This window comes from Myxine glutinosa, chromosome 11 (assembly GCF_964187855.1).
Source record: "Myxine glutinosa chromosome 11, kmMyxGlut1.1, whole genome shotgun sequence".
Taxonomy (NCBI): domain Eukaryota; kingdom Metazoa; phylum Chordata; class Myxini; order Myxiniformes; family Myxinidae; genus Myxine; species Myxine glutinosa.
The window spans coordinates 126,044,259-126,067,199 of NC_136271.1; the positions used below are offsets into that span (position 1 = coordinate 126,044,259).

The window sequence follows — 22,941 nt, forward strand, 5'->3', positions numbered from 1 at the left end:
GATGTTAAAGATCCCACGGTGTCCTTCGCTAAGAGTAGGGGAGCCATCTCTGGCATCGCGAACAAATTCCAAATTCCTGCTCTAACCTAGAGGGGGCACTGCATCCCCGGCACAGCTGTGCCCTCAGCCTTACTCTGCATACCAATGAAGAATGAGTAATTCTACATGCACCAACACATCCCTGACATTTCCCAGACCCATCCGTCACCTATTCCACCCAACAACATATGTGTCATCTCCTCCTTTATGAGAATTCAGCAGGTATCGATAAAGTGTACAACAGGATGATATTGGAGTGAATCAGGTATCAGGAGAGCGAAAGCACATGTCCTGTTAGGTTTCACAAGATTGATGAAAGAATAAATAAAAATATCTGTGAATTTGTTGCGGAGAGGAGAGGAGAGAGGAGAGAAGAGAGAGAGGAGAGAGAGGAGAGAGAGGAGAGAGAGAGGAGAGAGAGAGGAGAGAGAGGAGAGAGGGGAGAGAGAGAGGAGAGAGAGGAGAGAGAGGAGAGAGAGGAGAGAGAGGAGAGAGGATAGAGGAGAGAGAGGAGAGAGAGGAGAGAGAGGAGAGAGAGGAGAGAAGAGAGGAGAGAGGAGAGAGGAGAGGAGAGAGAGGAGAGAGGAGAGAGAGGAGAGAGAAGAGAGAGAAGAGAGAGAGGAGAGAGAGGAGAGAGGAGAGAAGAGAGAAGAGAGAAGAGAGAAGAGAGAAGAGAGAAGAGAAGAGAGAAGAGAGAAGAGAGGAGAGGAGAGAGGAGAGAAGAGAGGAGAGAAGAGAGGAGAGAAGAGAGGAGAGAAGAGAGGAGAGAAGAGAGGAGAGGAGAGAGGAGAGGAGAGAGGAGAGGAGAGGAGAGAGGAGAGGAGAGAGGAGAGAGGAGAGAAGAGAGAAGAGAGAAGAGAAGAGAGAAGAGAGGAGAGGAGAGAAGAGAGGAGAGAAGAGAGGAGAGGAGAGAAGAGAGGAGAGAGAGGAGAGGAGAGGAGAGAAGAGAGGAGAGGAGAGAAGAGAGGAGAGAAGAGAAGAGAGAAGAGGAGAGAAGAGAGGAGAGAAGAGAGGAGGGGAGAGAAGAGAGGAGAGAAGAGAGGAGGGGAGAGAAGAGAGGAGAGAAGAGAAGAGAGGAGAAGAGAGGAGAGGAGAGAAGAGAGGAGAGGAGAGAAGAGAGGAGAGGAGAGAGAGAGGAGAGAGAGATGAATGGAGGGGTTGGGTGGATGATTTTTGAGTTGGTGCGGATAGTGAAGGATGTGATTCCTCCTTTAGTGCTTATTATGGTGTAATGATGCTTAATTTGCCCTAATAGGACATACTAAGAGGATGTTATACATCAATGAAATTTTTTTCCCCCCCAATTAACATATATTTTGTAATTAGAAAATTTTGAACATGTTGGAGGTGATTGGTCTGTCACTCTCCGATGACCTTCCGCCGAAGGATTTCTATGTTTTATTTATTTTGAAATAGTCAATCGATGTATCGATTTGCCCTGTGGAGGGAATTCCGCTTGTCTGACGCTTTGTTTCACTCCCTCCATGCGATACCACAACATCGTTCCAACAGCGTTTGTAGGCCAACCCGAGTCTGATAGCAAATGTCATCAGCTCATGGTTTCGTGATCTGCGCGATGAGACAACTCGAAAAGACATGGCAGCGGAGAGTGTGTGCTGAATTAATTCACTCTGCATTGACATTCGTTCAGAGGTTTCATTATCCTCAGCCATTCTGCACCATCTCTGTTGATTTCTCCTTGTCTGGAGATATGTAGTACGCGGCATACCATTTCCATGTCACGTCCAATGGGCCTTCCCTTTCGAACTCCTTTTGCTTGCTCGTTGCCCATGGGCCTACCCACTCTTATCGACCTTCTTTTGCTTGCAGTTCCCTCTTGAGCTCTTAATGCTCTGCGTAACCCACTCCCGCCCTCCTGTAACCCACTGCCTCACCCTCTGACCCCACATTTCCACCCTCCGACGCTATCATTTCCAAATCTAATTTCCCCCTTGCTGCACCAGCTCTCACGACCTTTCCCCCTTACTACAACCTCTACTTCACCCTACCTCTCTTCTTCACTCTATTTGCACAACAAACATCAGAGGCCTATCCAAAACATCAGAGGCCTATCCCTTAGATCTCTCCAAACAGGTCCCTACTCAACCCCATATGTCATCTCTCTAACACAAACATTTCTTTCAGAGATTATCCTGGATTTACTCATCTCCCTCTCTGGTCATTCCTTATACCACTTTGACCCAAGGGTGGTAGCGTTGGGGTCCAGGAAAGGAGCTCCCTTTCCCATAATACCTACTTCCCACCCACCCTCTGTCACAGCTCAACTCCATGGAATATATTTGGATCTGTGTTCCTCACTGCAGCCACCTCTTCCTCTCAGTGTGGAGTCTTCCACCCTCGTCACTGCGATGAATCTGTGGGCAATGCCCTATAAGCGAACTTCAAATCATTCCTACCCTCCTAATCCAGCTATCATTTTCTAATCTATGTCGATTTCAACTGCTAATATTTTGGATGGTTTGGCACTGCTACTCACACCACTGCGCAGTGCACCTGGTGATGAAGCCCAACCGAGCCTTGATTTGGCGACAAAGTCAAGGCTCGTGGAAGAGCTAGAACACTGAACAGATCACGATGCAATAGGACAAAAGGAACAGCAGAGAGAGAGGGAGGGAAAAGACCAACAGCAAGGTTGAAGGACAAAATATATGGAGACAAACAATGGGCACCGGTATGTGGAGGAATGGGGACAGGAAAGGACATATGGGGTGGATAACATGGATACACAAGGAAACCCAGGAGGGAAAAACTGAAAATTTGGAAGGAGGAGGGCTTAGGGTAGGTGGCAAGTGGGGGTTGAGTGTGGAAGATGGAAGACGATACCACATGTGGGGGAAAAGGGGAACGAATGAATAGAGGTGAGCAATGATTCTAGATTTTGGGAGTTTCACCAGAAGGAGGTTGATGGTGGACTACATCCACCCTGCAGAATCCTTGGGGGGGGGGGGGGGTGAGAAGGGACGGAGATGGGACAAATCATGGAGAGAGCAGAGGGTGCAAGACCAGAAAGGAGACAGAAACCACTGACCAGTCTGCAATGAGAAAGTGATAGGCCCATAGGCTCAGCTTCATCACGGGACCTTACCATAATCTTGAAGGGTTTGGTTTCCATGGTGTCAAGCTGAGCAAGATGCGAGAGAAGGGGAGCCAGCCCAGAGGGGAGAGCAGTACTCCATCAAGCTGTGGATGGAAGCCTTGTAGGTGAATAAGAGTTCAGGAACGCCAAGGAAGGACTTTGTATGACGGAGGGTGCCCAGTTGGCAGCTGACTTTGGAGGCAATCTTTGAAATGTGGTTCGCCCAAGAAAGATCATGGCTGATAGTGGAACCCAGGAGTTTGAATGTGACTGTTCTTCAAGAGGATTGTTAAGAAAGTAAATGGCAGGGTTTGCTAGACGGTCCTTTTGGACCAAGATAGTGAGAGTCTGAGATTTGTCAGGATTGAAAGACATTCCAAGTGTTTGACCTGATTGTGATTTTGGCAAGGTCTGAAGAGAGGGAAAAGGCTCCTTCCTGTCTGTCTGAAGGATGAGGGGTGAGGGATGTCACGGCACAGGATGGACTTAGCAAAAACTACATAAAGGGAATTTTTCAGAGTCAGAGATCATTTATGAAGATGAGGAATAAGACCAGGCCCTGGACACTGCCTTGAGGCACTCCAGCCTTAACAGGGAGAGGAGAGGAAAGGATTCCGTCGAGAGCTACACGTTGGCTACAAGGACAGAGGAAGTCAGTAAGCCATGTGTGGAGTTGGCCTTAGGTGCCATAGGCAGATCGTTTGGAAAGTAATGCAGGATGCCAGACTGTATCAAATTCTCAAGATATGTGTCGAGATAGGGCCCTGATGTCATTCTCATGTCTGACATTGAAGGCTTCCATCCATCCATTGTTGGTAGCATCTCCAAAGTAGAGTGACCTGGCCTGAATCCAAATTGATTATCTGAGATGAGGCCGTTGGAGAAAAGGAAGGATTTCATATCAACTGCGATGATGGATTCATGATCTTGAGCTGATGATTGGACATAAACTAATAAGTCTGTAGTTGAGGAGATCGGTTTTTGTGCCTTTGCTATGTAATGCTTGTTTTGTGTGCAGTCTGTGTCTGCTGGTTGAATCATTTTCTGGAAGCTTGGCTGTGCCGCTGATGCAGTGCCTCTGTTAGCAGTAAGCTGTTACTCATTTTGTCGACCTCGGAAGGATGGCGGGTTAATCCAATCCACCTGGAGTTATTTCAACGGCACGGCAGGGACTCAAACACAAGACTCTAAGATCTCAAGCCAGCCACCTTAACCGCTAAGCCAACAACACCAGGCTTATGGAATGCAGTTATGTTGCCTGATTTCAAAGCAGATGGAAGATGACCTTGTGTATATGACAGAGTGTAAAGAGCAGGAAGAGGTAATGCAAAAGCAGCAGAGCAGGCTTTAGGACACGTAAGCTGATGCCGTCTGGGCCAGTTGCGGTCAGAGTTGAGGATTGCCACAATCTTCTCCACTTTCTCAAGTGCAAAAGTGACAGAGTCCAGCAGCAGTTGGGTATGACAGGGAAGGATGTGCTTTTCCTGAGAGTGAGGAGTTGGGGACACAATATTTGGAAGCAAACACAGAATGGAGGCATTTAGCCTTCTCACGAGCAGAGTCGGCTGTGGTGCCATTTGAAGAGTGAAGGGGTGATAGGAGGAACATACACCAGATGCAGACTCAACAAGGCAACACCAGGTTTTAGCGGAGGGAGACAACTTTAAAAGTTCAATCTTGAGTTTCGACAGATGTTGTTTTCTCGCTCACCATAGAGTGGACTCACGCCTCTATCGGGCTTTGTGGAATGATCTGAGAATGTCTTTCGTTGGGTTTGCTTTCCAGGAAGAGAAGGCAAGTTGTTTAAGAGGCAATTGACTTGCCGCATAATTTAGTGTATCATGGGTGGCAAGAAGGATATATATGATATCTGAAGACGAGATGGAAAGGATTTGTGCATAATATAGAGAGCTTGTTCTGTGGAAGAATCCCCAGCCTAAGTTAATATCAGGGCAGTAGATATAGGAGTCCAGTCCTGGACTGAGATAGTCTCTGCCAATCTGCCCGAGCGAACTTCCTGACTCGGCTATCTGAGAATAGCCAGAGATGTGTTGCCTTTTATGACATTTCAGGCCTTCCCTAATTTGCCAGACTCCCAACCGATATTCCCTTAATGGCTCCCTCATTCCGCTAGCCTTGCTCACATCCAACTTCCCCTCCAACATTTGCTGTGCTTCTCCTTAAATCATTTTATCTTGAAAGTGTCTATCGCTCTGGCAGTCTTCGGGGACTTACCAAGGTGCCACCATGTCTCGCAGTTTAATTGGGTGGATTGGTTTGTACCGCAGTCCATCTTCTCTTCCACAAACTGCTTGACCACCTATTCGTCTCTGGAGATAGACAGGGCCTGGGAATAATTTTTCAACACTCAACACTCTCACCTTCTGCAGCTCATCCCTTCATCCCTCCAACCTGCCATCCCTGGTACAATGATTAATGCGGTTAATCAATTGCTTGAAAGAAGCTTTGGCATTTCCTCCTGGAATTATAATCCCACTGATGGGAACCTGTGGTCTATTTATAAAGCTTGCAAGCATTTTGTTTCTCTTTTCAAACATACAAAAGGCCAACATTAGATGCATCACATTGGAAACAATAACCTGGTGTTAATTGGTGAAGTCCATTTATGGTACATGCACATCATTTGTTCCCTAGTTATCGAAGAACAGCTTTACAATGGATTCAGGCTTATGGTGATTGCCTTAACTCCATCTTTGCAGAAAAGGCCAAGGTCCCAAATCCTTTTCCTGCTGCACCAAATCAATGCCCCTTCCGCCCTTTTTCTAATAATTATCTCCAGAATGTGAACTACCCTCCGGCAAAGGTTAAGAAACTTCTGGACACTTTTGATTTCTCCGCTGCTACTGCACCCGATGGCGTCAGGTCTTAAAGAGATTCAAATCCTGTACATCTTGTCTGTCTACTCTTTCTCTGACTTTTTCCAGGTCATTTTCTGAGGATCGACAGAATCTTGAGAAAACAGAGAAAACTAGAACGGCACTCGGTAGAGCGCATACCTCCGCCAGGCTGAACAGTTTACCTTTTGTATCCCACTAATAGGCCGGATCTGCATCCGGACCTGAACCAAAATAGAATCGGCTTGTTATTCTCACCTCCCCAAACCCATCCACCTATTTTTGTCATAACGAACCCACAACCTTTTTGAAACATTACGCTTATATATCGTTTTTGGCCGCATCTTTCAATGGTGAAGAATGACTTGCAATTTTTTTTTTTTTTTAAGTCTCATATCCAGATCCATATGCGCATATTCAGCAAATTTGAATTAATTCGTACTTGTCATCTACTTGAGTCACATGATGTCATCTACATCTCCTCGAGTCACATCTTTTAATGCATAAAACACGAAACTCTCACTTTTGCTCAACTTCAGCTGAAAAAATCCCCTACTTTATTCAATTTGTCAGGTGCAATCTCCAGAGCTCTGGGCCCGACTATAAGCTTTAACTTTTCTTGGCCGAATGAATCTCCAAGCTGGCTGACAATCCAGCTGATCTGGCATCATATGCAGGGCCAAGCCATTCCTCTAGCATCCTCAGCATCTCACATTGTACAAGCCTTAATCTGAAGCGTCAATGGAATACAGCTCCCTCCTGTGGAATGGTGCTGCTGCTTCCCATCATGCCCTTTTCAAGGCCGTAGAGGTCAAGGACCTCCATGCCATTTCCATCTTGAGACGACATCGTCTTCGCCGTCTCGTCGTCTGCTTCTTTCTCACCGCAGGCAGCTTTGTAACCTTGCAGTCTTTTGCTGCCCTCCATCGCTTCATGTTCTCTCATATTTCTACTTCTAACCTTTCCTACATATGTTGGGACCCTCTCGCCCTTTCCTCCAAAACACCACTCCTCGTGGTGTGGCGCATCCTCTGGTTTGGCTTTTGCCCCACGTTATGTTTGTGGACTCTTTGCCATGTCATATTTCACTCTTCCATGGGCCTTGACATCAGTATTAAAAAGGAGGCTAAAGAATATCTTTTCTGTAATGAAATACAGTTCTAATTACTGAAAGAATCAATTTTTGTTACTCGAGTCTCAAGTCTTGAGTTTCAGCCAATGATTTGTGAATCATCAAAAGTCAAGTGAAAGGGGTGGATGTCCGAGGAATTGACAATGCATCCATGGGTCTGTTTGTCCATTATTCCGGTAAAATATCCATATTATTGATGTTTTGTGTGCTTTGTTTTGTTTTGCATGCTTGGAGAGTTGTTTTGGAAGTCTGTGTAAAAGTAGTTGGTGAAAAGATGGATTAATGTGAATGGGGAGATGGGGCCAAAAACGATACATAGCAGGATATCTCAAAAAGTTGTGGACAGATTTGGACGAAACTTGGTGGACAGGTTGGGTGTCTGACAAGGACAAATACATTCGATTTTGGTGAAGATCTGAATATGGATTCGGATATGAGAATTATTTAATTTCTTAAGTGATTCTTCACTATTGCGAGATCGGGCCAATATTCATGGACCAATTAATGCGATTACATTAATTCCATCTTTTCACCAACTACTTTTACACAGACTTCCAAAACAACTCTAGACATGTGCATGTGCATCTGTACAACATGTGCATCCTGTACTCAAAAGCAAAGTTAGGTGAAACAAAATAATCTGGCTCTCAGGCCAAACCTCTCATCCCGAGGAACGTAAACTATAGATTTCAGTTAGTGTCTCACAGTTTAAAGTAATATAACCACCTTTAGAGGCCATTTTCCCCTGCAAAGCGGGGGTTGGCCTTTTTCGGGGACCGTGGTTGTTGTTGTTTTTTGGTCCCCTTTTTGAAGCAATGTTTTACGGCCGGATGCCCTTCCTGCCGCCAACCCCTTTTGTCGCCTTTTTACGACACACAGGGAATTACCAGTGAACTGGTACTCAATTTGCCGACCTCGGAAGGATGACAGGCTGAGTCAACCCCCCTGGTGTTAATTCAGCGATCGACCGGGATTCGAGCCCAGGATCCTAGGATCCTAAGCCGGCACCCTAGCCGCTAGCCCAACACCAGGCTGTGCATTGCACCAGGCTGTGCAACACCAGGCTCATATCACAGTTTAAATTAACTAGGGCATGCCCGTACTATATATAAGCTAGGACGTGCCTGTACGTGGGTGCCCGTTCCTTGCAAAAAAAAAAAAACTGCAAAAAAAAAAAAAACTGCAAAAAAAAAACAATGGTTTGGTCCATTCGCAACGACCACAGAACCCCCCCCCCCCTCTATTTACATGAATGGTTTGGTCCATTCGCAAAGCCAAAGCGAACGACCACAGAACCCCCCCCCTCTATTTACATGAATGGTTTGGTCCATTCGCAAAGCCAAAGCGAACGACCACAGAACCCCCCCCCCCCTCTATTTACATGAATGGTTTGGTCCATTCGCAACGGCAAAGCGAACGGCGAACGGCTAAATCGCCATAGCTCGGTAAGTACTTGTCCGATTAATTTCAAACCTTGAAAAGGCACATCCTCGGGTCCCCAGCAATATACCTGGCAAGTTTCAAGTATATCGGACCGGTAGTTGTCGAGAAACAGCGGTCACAGACAAACGTACAGACGTACAGACGTACAGACGTACAAACGTACAAACGTACAGAGATTACTGGAATTATAGATAGATAACACTTGCAATAGGGCAGTCGTGGTATGTTACAATATTCATGGACCATGGATACTCCCTGGCATCCCATAAATAACTTGAAAGTTTCAAGACTCGTGCCTACCTCTTCAGTTTCCACACCATTGTATTTCACCCTCATCTTTGGCTCTTGAGAAATGTCCAAGTTCTGCCCTGACACAGTCAGCAGGGTACCACCCCTGAAACATGACACCCACCATAAAATTGTCTGTCTTTCTCAGAGCAGTCTTCCAAAGTTGTAAAACACTTGGTCTGTTTTTCATTTATAATTCTCTAGTGCTGTATTAGCCTCGTAACTCCAAGGTACATTTATCCGCTCCAGCAATCATTATCTCTCCATCTCACATTTTACAAGTCATTCCTCAGCTTTATAATCAACACCCTCTTCCCTCACCCCTATAGTTATTCTATCCCTTTCCACCACAACTCACTCCAGTATGGTCCAGTCGGGATGGATGTGGAGGATCGTAGGATCTTCCGCATATTCAAAATGCAGCTCCTTGTGCAACAAGGCAGCGTCCACCTGGACTCGTACTTCCGCTGGACGAACTCCGATACTCGAAACAGGGCTTCGGCATATCACTCGCTCGGCATCCCTCCTGCAATGCGTGCAATTCATGCTCTACGTGTGCTAATACCGGTGATCCACCGTTGTGGATCAACGGTGGATCATTGTTTCATTGTGTCGTATTGAATGATGTCATTGTGTCGTCGTTTCATTGTGTAGTATTGAACTACACAACGGTTGTTTAATTGTGTAGTATTGAATGATGTCTGATTACCTCCGCCACCAAAGGTGGATGGAGGTTATGTTTTCACCCCTGTCTGTTTGTTTGTGAACAAAATATCTCAAAACGTTGTGGACGGATTCGGACGAAATCTGGCAGAGATGTAGCGTATGTCACAAGGACGAAAGGATTAAATTTTGGTGAAAATCCGGTTTCGGATCCGGCAACGAGAATTTTTAAAGTGATTCTTCACCATTGGGAGATTGGGCCAAAAACTATACATAGCAGGATATCTCAAAGAGTTATGGATGGATTTGGACGAAACTTGGTGGACAGGTTGTGTGTCGGACAAGGACAAATAGATTCGATTTTTGTGAAGATCTGAATATGGATTCGGATATGAGAATTATTTAATTTCTTAAGTGATTCTTCACCATTGGGAGATAGGGACAAAAACTATACAGAGCAGGATATCTCAAAAAGTTATGGATGGATTTGGACGAAACTTGGTGGACAGGTTGTGTGTCTGACAAGGACAAATAGATTCGATTTTTGTGAAGATCTGAATATGGATTCGGATATGAGAATTATTTAATTTCTTAAGTGATTCTTCACCATTGGGAGATAGGGCCAAAAACTATACAGAGCAGGATATCTCAAAAAGTTATGGATGGATTTGGACGAAACTTGGTGGACAGGTTGTGTGTCTGACAAGGACAAATCGATTCGATTTTTGTGAAGATGTGAATATGGATTCGGATATGAGAATTATTTAATTTCTTAAGTGATTCTTCACCATTGGGAGATAGGGCCAAAGACTATACATTGCGGGATATGTCAAAACGTTATGGACGGATTTGGACGAAACTTGGTGGACACGTTGTGTGTGTGAGGAGGAAGAATCGATTCGATTTTGGTGAAGATCTGAATATGGATTCGGATATGAGAATTATTTAATTTTTGACAATTTTGATTCTTCACCATTGAGTGACATGGCCAACCAGGCGAGGTTATGCTCTCTACTGAGTGCCGTTCTAGTTTCAATATGAAACATATGAGGTAACTGAGATATGAATAATAAAATAACCTATGACAATCCTTCATGACAGGCCACTATCAAAAATAATTAACGATAATTTGCAAGTGTAGCAATAATTTGTGGATATTATTAACATAAAAACAGTCATGACGTCGCTGGTAGCGAGAGTATCCCGTGAAGTGACGTTAGTGACGTCATTTCCCCCAAACTCAGTGGCTGTGTTACGTTTGTGATGTTGATGATGGAACAGACTTGCATAGCATTTGAAAATATTTGTTTGACTTGAACAAGGGCTGAACAACATCCATTACAAACACGCTCAGACCATGATATTAACGTATCAAATAAACTTCCTTCATAATCTACAACAAAAGCCGATAATAACCGATTCAGAAACATTCTGTCGAAAGGACTCGTTAGTAACAACTGTGATGGGGAAATGGCACAATTTCCCCACATTTGCATGGCTTTCCTGACATTTGCTCTGCCGCTAAGTGCACGCAGCTGCGTGCACACATGGCAGTGGATTACTCTGCTCCGTTACACTGGGCCTCACCCTCGGGGATCGGGGTGAAAATCTTGTCAGACAACGGAAGACGGAATGGTGCAAACGAGCGGAAGGATTTACAATTCCCAACTTACACCGTGTCTGTCAAGTCGACACGGTGAAGACACGAGTCCACGGATCTGCCGGCATTCCCATGAAATGAAGACTTTCCGATCAAAACCCACCGTTGATTTCCCAGCAAATCATTCTCATGCAGATCGATGCAAAAACAATTCGGTCCGTCTTACCCATAAAAGTCACACGTACGGTTGCCCAAAGTCACAGTAACACTGCTGCCGGAGTCCAAATCCTGCCCGTACAGAGTCAGCATGGATCCACCCGATACTGGACCACGCGATGGGATTAAATGAAACACTGTTGGTTTCTGAATGAAAAAAGAAAACAATACCATTAGGAAGAGGTACACAGAAAAGATTATGATGCTTTTAAAGGAGAAACATAGAGGACAAAGAAAAATGGTGTCTTATATGACAATGGGGCAAAGAGACACACACACACACACACGCGCGCACACACGACGGGAACCCAAAAACAAATATAATGAGAAGGCTGCAATTGGAGATCACTGATGGCTCCCGGTGTAGCCAACTCGTAATTATTAGCTAATTGCTAGCACTTGAAATTCTGTCTCATCATGAAAACAACCATTTTTTTTGGAATACCAAGTCCAGGCTCATGTAAGAGCTAACACTTCCTCTTCAAAAAGTGGGACACAAAGACTAAACACAACGTACACCAATCATAAAAACAATGAGTGCCTCCCTCCAGGAGTTAAAGTAATTAAAAAATATATAGAATGGGAAAATTAATTAATGGAAATATCAAATAATTTTAAATTGAAAAGTATTTAAATAATTGAAAATGAAAAACAACAAAAATGAAATAAGTGAAAATTGAACAACAATTAAATAACTGAAAATCCCCAAAAAAGAAAATTGGAAAACCAAATATTTATACAATTGAAAAATTAAATAATTGAAAAAGAAAAGAAAATAATTGAAAAAAATATTCTTCAAAAATTATATAATACTAGCTGAAAGCACCCGGCGTTGCCCGGGTTGTTTTTGAATGAATTTACTGCTATAATTCAGCTTTTACTCGCGGCCGTAGACGATTGACTACTATAATTCAGCTCAGCTTTTAATTGTGAAATGGGCCCAGCTCGGCCGAGGTGGCCTCGACCGGCCTCGCCACCGAGCTCATAACCTTCCCGGGGACCGTCCCGACATTTTTGGATTCAGAGGTTTCCTCCTATCTTTCACCGTTCAGGAGATTAGCTTGCGCAGACAAACAAACAAAAACTTTCTTTTTTAATATATAGAGAGAGAAGAGAAGAGAAGAGAAGAGAGGAGAGATAAATATATTTATTATCAGTATTTAATTTAATTGATGTGTTACGTTGTAACCTAAGCCTAACCCTAATTGCGAACCCTAACCTAACCCTAATTGCTAACCCTAACCCTAACAATAACCCTAACCCTTCCCCCTATATTATCTGTGTCGTTTGGACTCACCCTATGCAACAACAGCTTTCTTTGAAGACAAAGCCTTTCAACAAACTGCTCCAACAACCCAATTAAACATGCAATGTTCTGCATACAAATTTCAGGGGTTCACAAACGACTGCTAAAAACGAAACCAACAACCTCCAAAAGTGTAAAGTTAGTGCAAAGTTATCTTCGGGAAAAAGCAGCCGTTATTTATTTATTTTCTTTTTGGCCGTGATTTTTCCCGGCTGGGTGAGCTTTCCTCGGCGGTGGTTTCGGGACATGGTGGACATTGAAAAGCTATAGAGTTATTGACCTCTTTGTGGTTATCTCTTGCCTGTGGGCTGGCGGCAGCACTGCCTGACCCCACACCCCAATATACACTTTATAGCAGCCTTTGGTGGCCTCATCAAGGCCAACGTGTAGTAGCTCAAAACCTTGGCCAGATTCTTATCTACCTACACCCAAAATGTGAGGCCTCTAGGCGCTAGGTTTGGCTGTGAAAGAATAATGTACAAACGCACAAACAAACACACAAACACTTGAAACTATTTATAAGTTTTCAATGTTACAACGCACATAACTCCTACATAGTGTCGGAACCCCGACATAGTTTTTTTTTCTTGTGCAGCGATGGATATCCCACCCAATCCTGGTCATCTGATCAAGATCAGGTTAATTAGACTTCAGCAAACCATCAAGAAGGTTCAAGTTTAAAGCTGAAGAAAAAATTAACCCGAGAGTGCACCACAGCAATAATGGGCCAAATGGCATCATTTCCTTGTTTCAGGTCAGTTTCTTGATTTTCGTACATACACACACACATAGAGAATTTCCTTGCTAGGGGAGTAGAGGAGGGATTGTGCTCATGATCTGATCCTGGGTACCCCTAACATGTACGCAAAATCTGGTGGAGAATGGTCCAGTGAGTTATTTTCAATGCTTTTTGAAAATACACACAAACATATGGAGAATTGCCTTGTGGGGTAGGAGTGGGTTTTTGTCTACCCATGGACCCTGGGTACCCCCAGCACATTTGCAAAATCTGGTGAAGATTGCCCCAGCCATGCAGATATAAATCGTAAGTGGGCTTCTCACCCTCGCAAGGGATCTTTTTTTGTGTCCATGACCTGACCTTGGGTAGCCCCAGCACATTGCAAGTTTGCAAAATCTGGTGTAGATTGGCCCAGCCGCTTTTTTTCAAGGATCTTCAGAACTACACAAACATCCAGACAGATAATTTCCTTGCAGCGACAGGGGGTTTGTGGGATGGGGTAACTTAAACCTTGGCCAGATTCTGAAGTACCTACACCCAAAAGTTGAGGCCTCTCGGTGCTACGGTTCGCCCGTAAAATAAAAACCTACAAACACACAAACACTTGGAAATATTTACAAGATATATTAAAGTATGCATGAGAAACAGAGTAGAATCACTCACTCCTTAAATTATACAAAGCACAGTTTGAATAGCATCTCCTTGGACACAATCCACATTGAAAGTGTAAAATATCGACATATTGTTAAATTAGATAGACATTAATATATGTTATCATTAAATTAGACAACTGTATCGAACTGTGAGTAACATTGTCTGGCTGCGTAAGTCGAGCACATAGGCCGAGCACAACTTGGATCACGAGCGCGACTCGCTGGCTCATAATGTGACTAAGGCCATTCGGCCACACTAGTGGAGGCCATGTTCTGAATTACATTGCAAATGCAAGGCCTGAGAGACATGCTGCCAATGTTATCTTGAAACACAATTTGCTATGGCCACAGATGAATGATAAAATGTGTGCATACTTCACCAGTTGTGGTTAAATTCGACAACTTTGTTCCCATTTCATTATTTAATAAATAGCACCGCAAAGTGGACGTAACCCCTCAGCTCATGCATGGTGGAAACCAATTTCAAGATGGCTGCCGTGGCGGCCATATTGAAAATCGCAGCGCGCCCATGAACCTTCCTCGACTTAACCCCAACACACACTGCAAACATGGATTTAATCGGACAAGCCGTTCTGCTCGAAAGTGACGGAAACCAATTTTAAGATGGCTGCCGTGGCGGCCATATTGAAAATCGCAGCGCGCCCATTTTCGAAAGGAACCTTCCCCTACCCAACCCTAACACACACTGCAAAAATGAATTTAATCGGACAAGCCATTCTGCTCGAAATTGACGGAAACCAATTTCAAGATGGCTGCCGTGGTGGCCATATTGAAAACCGCAGCGCGCCAATTTTCGAAAAGAACCTTCCTCTACTCAACCCCAACACACACTGCAAAAATGGATTTATCGGACAAGCCGTTCTGCTCGAAATTGACGGAAACCAAAAGTTGACGGACGCCCGGATGGCTGCCATGGCGGCCACATTGAAAATCGCAGCGCACCCATTTTCGAAAGGAACCATCCTCGACTTAACCCCAACACACACTGCAAAAATGGGTTTAATTGGACAAGCCGTTCTCCTTGAAATTGACGGAAACCAAAAGTTGACGGACGCCCAGACGCTGCCCGTGACGACAATACCCCTTAGCCCAATTTGGGCTAAGGGGTGAAAACTAGAAAGCATCTGAAAATACAAAGCCCATCTGCGTCCGTCCAGACAACATCTTCTTCTTTCACATGCTCAAAATAACAAAAACAATTTAAAAAAATACAAAATGAAAGTTGATAATTTTATGCAGCCTTGACCATTGAGCTTTAGATCAAAAAAATAAATCAGCTTCTAGCTTTTGATTGGTGAACCAATTATGTGACCCAAAATGCAAATTGTTAAAATTTCAGGTCAATTGGACAAAAATTGACGATTTTATGTAACCTTGACCTTTGACCTTTTGATAATAAAAAGCAAACGTCTTCGAGCTTTTGATTGGTGAACCAATTTAGTGACCCGATATGCGAATTCATTAAATTTCAGGTCAACAAAACAACAACAACAACAACAACATGCATTTTAAGGCCATTTTCCCTGCAAGAGCGGGGGTTAGCCTTGCGGTCCCCATGACAATCTTCTCGATTTTGCCCTATTTTCTGCATCTCTCCTTGTTAACCCCATTGCCCGCATTTCTTCTTCCACCATCTTTAGCCAAGTCTTTCTCGGTCTTCCCCGTCCTCTACTTCCTTCTACATTCATTTCCATCACTCTTCTCAACCAGTCACTTTCATCCTTCCTCAACACATGACCAAACCATCTCAACCTGTTCCTCTTCACAGCATCAATCACAGGCTCTATTCCCATCATCTTTTGCAATTCATCATTTGTCTTCCTCTCTCTCAACGATACTCTGCACATCCACCGAACCATTCGCATTTCCACCCTTTCCAGCCTTCGTTACTGCTCTACATTCATGACCCATGTCTCGCTCCCATAAATCATAACACTTCTCACACATGCAGCATACACCTTTCCCTTCAGCTTCAATGACACTCCCCTCATCATCAGCACGCCACTCAGTTCCCGAAACTTCTTCCATGCACATCTCACTCGAGCAACCGTTGCCGAGTCTGATCCACCATCTCCATTCAGCATGTCTCCGAGGTAGCAAAATGTTTTCACACCTTCCAGCTTCACACCGTCGCCAAGATCCAAATCAACATTTCCTCCATCTGCAGCTCCCTCTGTGCACACCTTACATTTGAATGTAGCTGCCACACTGGTTAATGACCCTCACAGACCACTACATTTTTGATGAACCCACTCAGCGCACATTGTACATTGAATGGAGTTCACTCCGACACCCTTCCTGCACACAGCACATGGCCACTTCCCAGTTCTTTCCACCTCACCACATGCTTTACCACTTGCCATCACCTTCGTCTTTCCGATATTCACCTTCAGACCTTTTGTCTCCATACATTCCTTCCACTTGTTCATCTTTTCCTTCAGTCCATCCATACTTTCTGCAATCAACACCAGATCATCTGCATACAACAACTCCCACGGTAAACCCTCCTTTACGTTCTGAGCCAGCACCTCCATCACAGCTACAAATAGTAGTGGACTTAGTACCGACCCCTGACACACTCCCACCTTCACCTCAAACTCACCACTGTTCCCGTCCTTCGTCCTTACAGCTGTGCGCGCTCTTTTGTACATTGCCATCACAACTCTGATCAACCATTCCTCCACTTCTAACTTCCTCAATGCCCATGTCAATACTTCGCGTGGAACCTTATCGAATGCTTTCTCCAGATCAACAAACCCAAGAAACAACTTCTTCCTCTTCTCCATGTACTTCTCCTGCAACTGCCTCACAATAAAGAGTGCGTCTGTTATTCCTCCTCCTGGCATAAATCCAAACTGCATTTCGTCGATCTTCACCTTCTTCCTTATCCTCCTCTCCAACACCCTTTCCAATACCTTCATTCCATGCTCCAATAACTTTATCGCTCGGTATGAGCCACACTCCAGAGGGTCAGCTTTCCCCTTGTATAGAGGGACGAGGGTACTCAGTTCCCAATCCACTGGAATGCGCCCTTCTTTCACCACCAGATTACAGATCTCTGCCATCCTCTTCACACCCCAACTTCCTGCTGCCTTCAACATATCTCCCACAACTCCCGTCGGCCCTCCCGCTTTTCTACTCTTCATTGCTTTTATCGCTTCCTCAACTTCCTTCTCAGTTATCTTCTCTGCCGTCCTAAAACTGGGTTACTCTCTATGTTGCCATCCCATTCATTCTCTGTATTAAACAGCATTTCCAATATATCTTTTCCATCTTCCTTTAATTCCATCTGGGTCCACAACGATTTGTCCCACTTCATCCTTCAAGCAATTCACCCCCATCACATCACACCTCTCTTTCGCTATCTGCTTTGCAATCCTGAATACCGCTCTCTGACCCTCTTCCGAATCCAAGCATTCTCCGAACATTTTCCTGCATGCCTCCTGCGCCTTTGCTACCTCTTTCTTTGCAGCCTTCTTGGCTGCCTTATAACTTTCATGCTTTGCTTTTTCTGCTCCCGTACCCTTCGCTTTCTGCCACTCCTTGAGCTTCTTCCTCTTCTCGTCAATCCTCTTTCCAACTTCATCATCCCACCACCATGTTTCCGAGTGCCTCGGTGGTCCTTTTGTCCATCCACATACCTCACCAACGGCTCCCAACAGACTATCTTTCATTGACATCCAACCACGTTCAAGCTCAACCACATCATCCTCTACCCTACTCAGCCTCTCTTTTAATGCCTCCCTTACTGTCACCTCTTTCAACCTCCACACCTTCATTCTCGGTTGGTACTTCACCCGCCGAGCTCTCCTCACACCTTTCACCCTCATGTCGCAGACAACCAAGTGGTGCTGTGAAACAGCCTCCTCCTCCGGGATCACCTTTGTGTCCCGGAGGTGCCCCCTATCTCGCCTACGCACCATCAGGTAGTCAACGGTTGTCGTCGATCCACCTGACGTGTATGTAACAAGCTTATTATCCTCTTTCTGGAACTGAGTATTACAAATCAATAAATCAGCTCCATCAGCAAACTCCAAAATCCTTTCACCTTCTACATTTCTCACACCATATCCATAACCCCCATGAACTCCCTCAAAACCGCCCATACTCCTTCCCACATGTCCATTTAGGTATCCTCCCACCACAACAACTTCCTCATCTTTCACGTTTTCCATCAGCTTCTCTATCGCACACCAGAACTTGTCCTTCTCTTCATCGCTCTGACCAACCTGCGGAGCATATCCCGAGATGACGTTCACCAAGAGCTTTCCAATCATTATTTTCACCATCATCAACCTATCACTCACTCTTGTCACACTCACCACACTGTCTACAAACTCCTCAGAAAACAGGACACCAACACCATTCACGCCCTCCGGGCACCCTTGCCACACAGACTTGTGTTTCTGTCCCTGCCTACCCTTCACCATTCTCACACCACTTCCCTTTGATCTCGTCTCTTGCACACAACATATGTCCACTCTTCTTCTGATCAATACTTCCACCACTTCTCCTGATCTCCCTGTCATTGTCCCTACATTCCATGTCCCAAACCTCAGAAACCGATCTCCACTTCGGGCTGTACCCAGCCCATTTGTAGTTGTAATTGTCATGGTTCTCTTTTTGAGGCAATGTTTTTATGGCCGGATGCCCTTCCTGACGCCAACCCTCTTAGTCGCCTCTTACGGCACGCAGGGATATGGTGAACCTATTCTAACCAGGGTACACACCGTACACACCGGTCCAAGTCATTGTAATTCATGTAAAAGCACAAGGATGGCCGAGTCGTCCTCCCAAATACATTACACATACAAGCTCCTCCACAAGCTTGAGATCACTATTGATAACAAAGAAAAGGTTCGTTTACACTGAACAGACAAAAAACAGAAGGTTAAATTTCAGGTCAATCGGATGAAAATTGATGATTTTATGCAACGCTGACCTTTGACCTTTGACATTTTGATAAAATTATTAATTTGCCTTCTCCATATCATAATAAAGCTTTGTTGAAAATGTAATGACAAAACTCAAATGGTATTTTAAATTTAACGTCAATTGGATAAAAATTGATGATTTTAGTGATGCTGACCTTTGACATTTTGCCAAAATTATGAATTTGCCTCTCTACATCATCATAATAAAGCTTTAGTGAAAATATATAACTCAAATGGTAAAAAAAAAAAGTCAACTGAAATGGCCTGGACAGACAGACAGTCAGACACAGACAGACAGACACACACACACACACACACACACACACACACACACACACACACACACACACACACACAGCCAGATAATAAGAATGGCATTACAAATCTGTAGAGCAGTTATCCTATTTCCAATCAAGATCATGGCATCCATAACTACATCAAAATTTCGTCATTGTTCTTCTCTAACTGTAGATTATCAGTTTCGTTTCTTTCTTGTTTCCCCAAACACGATGCAAGTTACATATCAATGCTTTGACTCGGCCTGGCAGCAATCACAGCTTACTTAATATCCTGTTTGTGGATTGCTGAAGCTTTTCAGCCAACTTTTCACACAAGGTTCACAATTTTCTCTATCTATGTTAGCAGTATAACACTCGTGATTGCGTCTTCTACGTTGGAATATCCATGAAGGCTGATGTCCTGTGACATTTTGACGGTTTTGAGATATTCGAATGACCTCTCTGTCACGCTGATGCATCCCTCGAATGACTCTGCCAATCTAACTTTGCTAAGTCCCTCACCTCCATGATACGCGGACAGCAGCTGCTTCCATTTCCATTTGAGGGAAGATCAGAAGCTAGTCTGACAAATGGGACATGCCATTCAGCCCAGATAAGAGTCACCTCCAAACTTGTCATTTGGGAAAGACTCATATATTCTTCTGTGACAGACTTTTGAGGTTCCGGGTCTCATCATCAGAATTGACCTGTCCTAGGTTTGCAGTTAAATATAGTACGCTTCATGCTTCACTGTCGTTTGGGACAGATGCATCCTCTTTGCACTCCTGATTCCTAACAGCAGAGTTTAAAGCTCTATCATCGGAATGTTGCATCCTAAAACCCCAAAACCTAGCTCGGTGACCGTTTTTTTGCCTTTGACCTTGTCGTAGATTTTAGCTTACTTATTGCCCAGTTACGGGCCGTGCCGCATGCGCTCATCCAATAAATTATCTCATCCAGGCATGCTCTACTGAGGGAGAAGAAAGAGGGAGAGTGGGAACATGGAAGGAAGAGCCAGCAAGACTCAAAGCCTGGGGAGTGAATACATAAAATTGAATGATGAAACATTCTGAGATGAAAGAAAACTGGGTCATGATAAGAACAAAATAACCTTAAAATGGGCAAGGTTGTTCACAACCATCTTCAAATACAATCCTGAAATAAAATGTGCATAAAATCGATCACATCCAAATTTTGTACCGGGAGAATTGCAACACCGTTGACTTGTAAATAAAGTACCTTTAGACCTAGGCCAAAGCCTTAAGCAGAAGTTTCAAATGATGGATACGCTGGGAATTTCACTGCTTATGTGCAATCATGAACACAATAATTCAGCGAACATTCTTACCTGCTTAGCGACATTTCGTCATTTGTCAAAGTCCAATTCAAGCTTGCGAGCCAAGCGCTATAAGGGTAATAACTAACAGCGGGGCCGAGCTCAGCCAACACGGCGGCGACTTCCTCGACAATCAACCTGATTTGCCGATTCAAAAATTCATTCGTGGCTGACAATGATGGGAACATGGCCGACGAGAGGTAGTCTGGTGCAATCGTTTCCGTAAGCGACCCTTCGGGCACATCTAGAGTGATGCTGTGACTGTGGTTCAGATACACGTTATTAGTAAGGCCAAATCTACAAGTTCTGTCCATGGCCAATTCATACGACGACAGGTCTATTCCGAGGTTCCTCACCACAAAACTGTAGGTCTTCTTCGAGACGACGGTGAAAGATGGCGTGCATTCTGTGACGCACACCCTCACGCTGCCTTGGCTTGCGTGCCAAGGTTTGGCCCGTGCCATCTTACACACGATCCTAGGCAGATGAAACAGAACTCGTCAATCATGGCATGACACATGATGCAAGAGGCTCATTTCTAGTTAGTTTAGCAGTTTTGGCACATTGATAAAACTAGACCTTCTGTTGAAAATATCCAAAAATGAACAAACAAACAGAAAATGACAGAAAAAAACAACGACTGCTCCTTGGGAATGTTGCAAGTGGAAAATAAAGCTTTCCTACAATGGTAGCAAACTCAAGAATTGTCAAATCATATCCTATCGCGACTCTGTTATTGGCTTGTCATGTTACCATCAACTGCCATTGTCCTTCATTCCGAATGACCTCGACATGTTCCTCCTATTCCAGCGGATGTATTTACTCGGCCCCAACACTATTGTTGTTATGTTGTTACTTACCCAGACCATGTTTCCGGCTTGGCGATGGACTATGGGTCCGTAGTGAACGATTGGTGTCAGAGCCTGAACTCGGGCATTGTGATGCTTTATCTGAATCGGTAACGTGAGTTAGAGCAGGAGTTTTTTTTAATCGGTCAGGTTTCCAGTAACAAACCCCTCATCTTAACAAAATAAACCACATGGGATATTTTAGCACCCACATAATTTGCAAGCAGACGGGTCCCCGGCTTGACGGGGTCCCATGGACATGTCCACCAAGACCTGTCCAACACACACAACCTGTCCACCAAGAGTCGCCCTGCTCATTGATGAACCAGGACCACACCGACAGTTCATAGTCGAGGTGAGACTAGACAATGCAGGTGAGCCAGTGGGTAAAGTGCGCTACCTCCGCACCATCTGGTCAAATGAGTAACCTGTTGATAAATATGAATACCAGCATTTACTACATTTCAATCCAGTAGTTGCCCAGACCTTGTTGAGTTACCGGTCAGAACTGCACTGCACTTGCTCAGCAGTTTTTGCAAAATGGAGTTTCATCGTTTATTCGGCTTTCTAGTTCATTCATAATTTCCTCTTCACTCATTTGAAGTTCTCAAGATTACTTAATAGGTTTAAGTTACAGTTACCTGAATGTGCTCTCAACAACCTAGTCTTTCTGGTAAATCATTATACAGTACTGTCAAAACAAAAATGTCTGCTCAAAGGAGGTCGTCATGGCGATGAAACAAACCCTCTCAGGAAAATGCCGCAACACGCGTGCTCCATTTATTTGGAATGTTTTTGGTGCAACGTTTGCACAAGTTGTGAGTCTGTAAACTTGGGATGTTTTCATTACAACGTGGAATGAGTCGGAGCAGAGCTTGGAAGAATGTGATTTATCTCCTCTTGTTGTGACCTTACTGGAGTCGAGAACAACACGTGACGATGGCAGGGATGGATAGCTCCAGCTCTGACCGAGGGCAAGGAGCAACCGCAGCTTCGTGAAGGGAGTAGTTCGACTCCTGCAGAAGGATACGCCACCTTTGTTTAAAAGCCCCGGCTCGTTTGCGTTGTTTTCCAATAAGAGTGAGGATTGAGTAGATGATGCTTTTGTCACTGGCCTCCGGTTTTCCTCTTTCAGATATGAATGAGTGGATGAAAGAGGATGGACGTTTTTGGACAAAGAAACAGGGTTCAACCATCTAGGGAGGCTTTGCTCACGTGGGCATCGCCCACATTCATTGCCAAAATAAAGACTCTCTGCTCACCTTCACTCTTTCATTCCTCTTTTCTCCCGTCTCTGGAACAAACTCCCTCACTCTCTTCAATCCCACTCCTCCCTCCAGGTCTTTAAAACAGCTGTTCACCACCATCTCTATCTTCCCCCATCCAAAACCTTGATCTTTTCTGCCCATGTTAAAATACCCTAAATCCGCCTCTTTCAATCAATAACTTCTTTCCTGAAATTCCTAGAAGTGTTCATTTGCTTTATAACATGT

General features: G+C 44.4%; 1 protein-coding gene across 1 annotated transcript in view; it reads right to left on the bottom strand.

Moving 5' to 3' along the window:
* LOC137436886 (plexin-A1) overlaps positions 1–22,941 on the bottom strand; it is a 427,871-nt gene that overhangs the window by 109,193 nt on the left and 295,737 nt on the right. The window contains 4 exon segments of the mRNA XM_068131094.2: positions 8,867–8,960; positions 9,213–9,380; positions 11,344–11,480; positions 20,957–21,077. Coding sequence (XP_067987195.2) covers positions 8,867–8,960; positions 9,213–9,380; positions 11,344–11,480; positions 20,957–21,077 — 520 coding nt within the window.